Raw genomic sequence first — 7,672 nt, 5'->3', positions numbered from 1 at the left:
TTTCCCCATGGGTCTCCAGAGATGGTCTGGGAGGCCCCAAGCCCCAGGAAGAAGAGGTTCTTATTGAACACTTGGGAGCAGACATGGGTCAAACAGGCCCTCCCACTCCCCTCCCCATGACTCCCAGAAAGAGGTGCCGACGCCCGGGGCCACCCTCCCTCCATCCCCACCTGCTGTCCTCAACCCCGCTGTCGTGCCCCACCCCCACTGAGCTCTCTCTTGGTGCCCTCAGGACAAAGACCCCAGCCCTCACCCCTCACCATGTACGAGGGCCCTGGGAGATCGCCTCCCCCCTCTGCCTGCCCGGCCAGATGCCCCACACTCCTGGCCCTTACCCTCCAGGCAGGCCCAGAGGCTGCCTGGCCTCTCTGCCCACCCCCGCCCTGGAGCCCTGCTTGGCACCTCATGTCCACCTGTGGGCTCCCTGTGGCTGTACCTCCCGGATGCCTGGGGTCCAGCCCGGTGCCTACCCAGACGTGGCGATGAAGGGAGGGGCGAGTGTGGGGGGCTGGTCCTCCCAGGCCCCCCCAGGCTGCCCTGCCAACCACGCCTGGGCTCAGGAACACGGCACCGCGGCCCGGCCCCTCCTTCGTCTAAGATGACCCTGTCCTCAGACTGCGAAGCCCTGGTCAGAACTGGCCTTAGGCCTCCCTCGGCCTGGAGGCTACGCCGTGCAGAGACAGCCCAGACCTGACCCCGTCCCGGTCACGCCTCTGCCGCTCCGGGCTGGTATGCCCTCAGAATCAGGACCCTAAGAAAACCCCTGCGCAGGGGTGTGGTGAGGACAGAGGGTGCACCCGGCCGCACGGAGCGCTCCCGCATGGAGGCCGCCACCTTGGGTTTCGTTACCCAGCCCTTCCCCGCTTCCCAGCTGGGAGTACCCTGCGACAGTCCCTACGCACTGGAGGGCCCGAAAGCCCAAGATGAACTGAGAGGGCCCACGTGGCACTTCCCGGAGTGTGTCTGGTACTTCCGCATGCCCAGAGGGTGCGCCTCTGAGACTCAGCATCCCCCATAACATGAGCTCATAGCGGTTCTCCCATGCAGAGCCGGTCACACATGAGGGCCCACTGGGAGCCTGGAGGGGACAGTGCAGGACAAGAGAGGGACACCCCTCATCCCTGGTAGCAGCGGTGTGCCAAGGCAGGCGCTCCTAACCTCCAAGGTGCCTGCCTCTGGCACAGGGAGGGACCTCCAGGTATCCCCCTGCCCTGCCCAAGGAGACAGACAGACACCTCCTCCCCAGGCAGCCAGCTCTGTGACCAGCTTGTCTCCCCGCAGGTGCCGCTGCAGGCTCCGCCTTTGGCAGTAAGTACACACGTGGGTGGGGCGGGCGCTGGGCCCCTGCTCGGACCTCTGCATGTCCTGGAAACAGCAGGAGTGAGAAGAAGCCTCGACGTCCGGTGTCCCCCGGGCCTCTGTGCTCCCTCGTCTAGCTCCACTCCATCTGCTTCTCCCCATCTCACCACCCTCTGCCGTGTTGCACTGTCGCCTCGGCCCGCAGCCCAGCCACTGCGGGTCCCCAGGAGCTTCATTAGTGCTGCTTTGGAAAGTCAGGACTGTTGGCGGCCCCGTGGCCCCTGGGTGGACTCCCTGCTCCCCCCGCCCCCTGGGCCTCTTTGCTCATGCACGGCTGGGAGGAGAGCTTTCCCCACCAGTGGCAGAGTCCGCCCTGCAGCCCGGCCATGGGGCAGCCTCCCAGTGAGACCGTCCCAGGGCTCTGGTCATCAGGTCGGCTCAGGTCCCAAGGCAAGTCAGACAGAGAGGGCATCTGCTGGAGCTACCCCCCGCCCCCCACCTCCCCCGTTTAATCTGCGACCCCTCCCCCGGAGATCGACCATCTGTTCTGAGAGGCAGGGAAGGAGTTGCCAGTGTGGAATATTCAGCTACTGGCAGACCCAAGATCTCATGAAAGTTTCTGGGTGCACAATCACCTCCACCAGAGCTCTGTGGGCCCCCACCCGACTGACCCTGCCCACCAGGGCTGCCCCTGCTGGGATGCCAGTGGGCAGAGAGAACACCGAAGGAAATCGGAGACCGGAGGGCACCCTGTCCGTGCGGCCTCGTGAGCTGCGTCTCTTTGGCTTTCTTTTCCCGTCTCTCCTCAGGCATCCGCAGGTCCCGGAAAGACCCTGTCCCCAAAGCCCCCGTGGCCACCATGGCCATGAGGACGGACCCCACCACTCCTGCCCCCTCCACATCCACTGCCTGGGCCCCCCCGGCCCCCAGCACCCCACAGCCCACAGGTGGGTGCCTGGTGTAGCCAGGATGTAGCCAGTGACCCCTACTGTCCCACCCGCTCCTGCTTTTAGGTTTAGTCCCTGGCTCTCGTAAGGGAGAGGCTTGGCTCCCTCCCTGCTGGGCCCTAGAGCCCTGAGCTTGCCCACCCAGCCACCAAGCCCCAGCCAGGGGACTTGGGGTCAGTTCAAGCTCCAGAATCTTCCTCCTGCCCCTCCAAGGTGTTGTCTAAAAGGATCCCAGGCCAGTGTGGCCAAGTGGACAGGGACCTGGAGGATGCCGGGGGCAGCGAGGCCGCCTGATGTCCAGCCCAAGACAGGGCCTGTGACCATCGGCCCTTCTGCCTCAGGTCCCTGCCTCACCTGGCCCCCAAGGCTCTCTCCCAGCCCTTCGGCAGCAGGCCTCGGGGGACTGATGGAGCAGGGTAGCCAGCCAAGAGGGCAAACTTCTGGAACCCGCAAGGCAGAGGGGGCATCCCGAGCCAGGTTTAGAACTCGGATGGTCGTGTATGTGGCTGAGGTCGGGGCTGGGCCACCCACCTCCACACAGATCCCACCAGACGAAGCAAACGGGCACTGGATCCCTCCAGACATGTCTGTCGGGAGGCCAGGTGTGTGGCCTCCGTCCCTGGCGCATGTGCACAGCTGAGCACACGCTGAGGAACCTTGAGCCTGTTTCTGAGGGGGTGTCAGGGCAGCCACGGGGCAGACTGCAGAGCTAGGGTTAAAGAGGGAGAGGTGCGCCCAGCTGTGGCGGCGTGCACTGCCAAGACGCTGAGCGCTGCAGCCTGGGACCCATGGGAGGCCAGGGTTTGATTCCTGGTCCCACCTGTAGTCTAGGTGTGGTGTGTACACCTGTAGTTCTAGTGACTCAGGGAGGCTGGGACAGGAGGGACGCAAGTGCTAGACTGACCTGGGGACAGTGAAGGCATGGTGACGTGCTCTGTGGTCCCCACTGGGAGGCTGAGGCGGAAGGATCACGAAGCGACAAGAATCCTTCTGAGGCTGGAGGATCTAGACATGAGGTCTGCACCGTGAGGGTGGGCAGGAGGCACACGCTCCCCTGGCCACAGCGGCAGCACCCAGCGAGGCCATGGTCAGCTCCGTGTCTAGAGCCCTTGCCAGGCAGTGGGGCGGGAAGAGGAGGACATGGCTCCCACGTGACAGCCAGTGGCCTGAGCAGCCCGTTTCTGCGGGTCCCACCACAGCAGCCGAAGCCGGGGCCCAAGACCCTCAGTACACCTGGGTCCCCCGTTAGCCATGACGACCATCCCAGTGGGTGGCAGCAGCTCCTTGGGGGCCAGAGGTGGCCCGTGTCGTGGTGCCCCTTCCACCCAGCTGCGGAGACAGGCTCTTACCTCCCAGACCCACGGGCAGGAAGGTGGGGCTAGGGAGAAGCAGGTGGGTCTCATGGTGTGTACGGATCGGGAGGTGGACCGGCTGCAAGGCCTGGCTCACACAGCTCCCAGCGGGAAGGAACAGACAGGCTCTCCTCTGACCTTGGCCCCTGGCCTGGGCCTCTGCTGGAATATTCTTCAGGCACACCCTAGCAGGTCCCCGAGAGCCCAGCCGGGAGCCTTAGCCTCACCCCCACCCTGGAAGTCCTGAGTCTGAGACCACCTCCCTACAGGTGCTCGGGCTCTTCGGCTGGAGTCCAGTGAGCAGGGGCTCGAGTCTCTCCTGCCCGCCAGCGTCAGCCTGTCCGGAGGGCAGCACCCTCCCCCAGCCACGAGGGTGGAGGGGTGGACTGAAAACAAATGCCTTCGGGGCTAGTTGTGGCAAGGCTCTAATTAAGCCCCTGCCAGTTTGGGTCTGGCAGCCTCCTCACCGGACACCCACATTAGTGTCGAGTTGCTGTCCGGGCTCCGGCGCCCGCTCCCAGCTGGACGTCTCCGCGTGCTTTAGCTGGTGGGTTTTCATCCTCTTTCCCCACCAACCACCATTGTGTGTAATCCCTTTAAGAAGCAGAAAACACCAGACGTCTATACAGTCCCTCTGGGGCATCTTTCGAGACTCCGAGCAAGGCAGTGGGCTCCTCTGCCAGCCAGCCCGCCTGCCCTCCCGCCGTGCGCCCAGTCAGTCCTGGAGCTGAGCACTGGCACTTGGTGTTGGGGGGTCGCTCATGTTGAGCCCCCTGATACAGGCCAGGGAGACGTGAGGGTGTTGAGTGTCAGGGACTTGCCAGCGACCCAGGAGTCAGGTTGGATTTGGGGAGTGGCTCTGGTCCCTAGATGGGAGCTGGACAGCCTTGGAGGGCCTTTCTGGAAACGTCTATTCCTTGGCAAGAGCACGTGTCCCCCATTGCAGCCAGTAGCAGAGATTTCAGAGAGGTCTGGACCCAGTTACGGGGCTTGGCCTAACTCCACCCTGCGCTGAAACGGGGACCACGCAGGAAGGATAGAGAGCCCCAACATCAGGCCTCCCACGGAAGAGGGCCGGCCGGAGTATGCGGTCTGAGCAGTCTCTTACTGGCCTGGGGTCCTCTCCTGCTTCAAGTCTGCTTCTGCTGTCCACACACTGTAGTAGTGTAGATGCTGCTTCAGGTTTGGACCCAGTTCCTTTGGCCAGCATAGACGGAGCATCTCCTTACAATGCTGCTTCTTCCTAGGGCCTGCGGGGTGTGTGGGTAGGTGCCTCTGCTTGTCCCAGGCTGCCCCCAGCTCTGCCCAGTCGATAACTGAGTTTCTTCTCTTCTTCCCCAAGAGTGGACCAGGCCATCTGCGGCTGCCACGCTCGGGGAGAGCCCCACCCCACCCCCGGTGTCCTCCGGTGCAGAAGGTATGGGCGGGCAGGGCCTGCGACAGGCCTTGGGTCCCGGGAAGCTCCTCAGCTGCTCAGGCCCCTCTTAGTGCAGAGAGCAGGTGTGCGCGGTGGGGACCTGGGGTGGGAGCAGAGCAATGAGGCGAGGGGCCTCGGCACTGTGCCCCAACTCCCCAAGCCTATGTTCACTCTGAGGGCCCCAGGTTGAGTGGAGGGCCCTTTCTCCAGCCACCTGTCCTCAGGACACCCGGGTGGCTGATGGAGCCCAGAGACCATCAGGGAGGGCCTCCTGCCGGAGCTGGGCCAGTTAGACCCCTCCTCCGATGACCAAGAAGGGGGCACATTCCAGGCGCAGGACCAGTGCAGGAGAGCTCAGGGGCTGCCGTAGGCCTGAACGGGGGACGTGCATCAGTTACACAAGGGCGTGGACAGGTCGGGGCAGGGACTGCCCACCAGGCCAGGAGTCTCCTCCTCACTGGGAGGAGACGGGGCTCCTTTGTAACCACAGGTGGGTGTGCACAGGACACACCTCACCTGCCCGACTCCAACCGGGGAGGTGACCCCTGGCCCTCACCTGTTGCCTGGACTGAGGCCCCCATGCCTCGCAGAGGCAGCAACCCTGTGCCACCCACCCAGCAGCTCACGTTCCCCTCCAGGCCCAACGACAAGCAGCTAACAGGGCTTTGAGCACCCTCTGCTGGCAAGAGTGTCCAAAGTGAGGACCGCAGTTAGCAGGGCCGATGTTCTGTTCCTAGCAACCTGGAGGCCCCCCCAAGTCCGCCCCTTGCTGACTAGAGCCATCAGTTTCTGCCCTGGATGGGCTGGGGTGCCGCAGGCCCCAGAGGGAGGTCGAGTCAGTGTTACCCCGATAGTAGCGTGCTCACCCACAAATACGGACCCAGGGCCTGCGGGATTCTGGGCCACGGAAGGCAGGTATGTTCTGTGCTCAGGGCTGACACCACTTGTGAGTGGGAGCAGGGACAGTGAAGGTCATGCCATGGAGTACAGACATTGCTTCCAGAAGGAGGAGGGGTGCCAAGGCTTCCGCGCTGCCTTAGACGGGGTGTGGTGCCCCAGGAGTGTGTGTGTTGGGGGGAGGGGGCAGGGAAGGTCGCTCGGCGTGACGTTTTCATCCGTTGTAAAGTGATTCGGCATCAGCGAGAGCACAGCGTGGGGGCATCGGGGGATATAGAAGCCATTTGGGGGGACAAAGCAAGCCAGATGTGTGCCTGGTCTTGGGGTGGGGACCAAAGGCAGGACTGTCCTGCATGCTGTGTCACTTCCAACAAGGTGCCTCGCCCCTCCGGGCTCTGAGCGGGGGGCCTGGCTCTCAAATCGGGTGTTGGCGCCTCGGCCCAAATCCGAGCAAGGGCAAGGCTGCCCCAGGGCTGGTCCGGAACACCTTGGAAGCCTTCGTTTGGCTTTTCCCTGGGCCCGGGCAGCCCTCCAGGAAGACGAAGGCCTGTTTCTCATCTCTCCAAGCTGTGGGCACCTCCACCACTGCCCCTGCCCCTGTCCATGCCAAGGTCTCCAAACTTTTCCAGCTCAAGCCCAAATCTCCTCAAGTCATGCCTATTGAAGAGTTTCCAGGTAAGAGAAGAGCCAGGCTGCATCAGTCCCCGACCTCTCTCCCCTGTTTCCGCTTAACATCCGCTCACAGAAGCCTCCCGAAGGAGTTGGGTCAAGGTTACCCCAAGTCCGTCTTCCTCCAGCCCTACCTCCCTAGGGGCGCTGGGAGCAGATATGAGTCAGAAGCCAAGCTGGGCACAGTGGGCTGGCAGAGCAGCTGCCAGAAATAGCTTGTCCTGACTCCCCTGGGAGGTGTGTCCAGGGGCTCGTGGTGCGGCAGAATCTGGGGCACACAGGTCACTGACGCTGCTCCTCAGGCCACTTGGAGAAGGCTCACCTCCCGTGTCTCGAGGGGTGAGGTGAAGGGGGCATGAATGCCCACAATCCCTCCTGGGCACATCTCGGGCCGTTTCTTCCTTGACCACTGAGCCTGGGTCAGTCCCTCCTCCCCGTCACACAGGACGCTGGGCCTGTCCAGGTGCGTGGCCACTGTTTCCAGGGGTGGCTGTGTCCTTCCTTGTCCAGGCAGCTGCCATGTCCTCTTGCTCAAGGGGGCTGTGAATCCCCCAGGACAGACACCAATCCCTCCTTGTGGCACGAAAGGTGACCCTCCTCACCAAACCCCACTTCGTGATGCTGTTGCGTGATGCTGTGTCCGTTTCCTGCTGGTCCTGCCCCCTGTGGTCAGGGAGCTTGGCCAGTCTGATGTGCAGAGCAGATCGGGCAGGGCTCAGCCTGAGAACCACGCAGGCATGGGGGCAGAGGAGGCAGTGGGACAATGGGACAGGGTGGGAAGGGCTGTCCTCAGTATGGGGCGACGTGCCCCCAGAAACAGTGAGGGCAGAAGCTTCCTGGCCAGGGTCAGGGGAGGCAAAGAGACTCCTAGGAGCCAGCAACTGTGACGTTCACTCTCGGGGGCCTTCCAAACAAGCGGATTTGCAGGGAGCTCGGGGAATTAGAAAGGGCCCCGTGGGTAGGTGGGAGGTTTTTCCTGCAGCCATCTTCCAAAGCAGCAGGAGGAAGCTCCTGGTGTGTCCAGTCTGGCATCCATGCATGCTTTCATCCATCCGTGGGATTGCCCAACATGGAGAGCGTCGGGAAGCCGG

General features: G+C 63.3%; 2 protein-coding genes across 2 annotated transcripts in view; both read left to right on the top strand.

The window, feature by feature from the left end:
- LOC102503362 (netrin-G2) overlaps positions 1 to 5,163 on the top strand; it is a 70,374-nt gene extending 65,211 nt beyond the window's left edge. The window contains exons 5-7 of the mRNA XM_027766641.1: positions 1,282 to 1,308; positions 2,109 to 2,246; positions 4,941 to 5,163. Coding sequence (XP_027622442.1) covers positions 1,282 to 1,308; positions 2,109 to 2,246; positions 4,941 to 5,086 — 311 coding nt within the window. The 3' untranslated portion in view covers positions 5,087 to 5,163. The remainder of the gene's footprint in view (positions 1 to 1,281; positions 1,309 to 2,108; positions 2,247 to 4,940) is intronic.
- A 20-nt stretch (positions 5,164 to 5,183) lies between these two features.
- Positions 5,184 to 7,672, top strand: part of LOC114005266 (multiple epidermal growth factor-like domains protein 9) — a 20,691-nt gene continuing 18,202 nt past the window's right edge. Inside the window, 1 exon segment of the mRNA XM_027766631.1 lies at positions 5,184 to 6,587. Coding sequence (XP_027622432.1) covers positions 6,266 to 6,587 — 322 coding nt within the window. The 5' untranslated portion in view covers positions 5,184 to 6,265.

The sequence above is a fragment of the Tupaia chinensis genome, unplaced genomic scaffold, assembly GCF_000334495.1.
Source record: "Tupaia chinensis unplaced genomic scaffold, TupChi_1.0 Scaffold143602_1, whole genome shotgun sequence".
NCBI classification, from domain to species: domain Eukaryota; kingdom Metazoa; phylum Chordata; class Mammalia; order Scandentia; family Tupaiidae; genus Tupaia; species Tupaia belangeri.
This window is presented reverse-complemented; position numbering and strand designations above follow the sequence as displayed.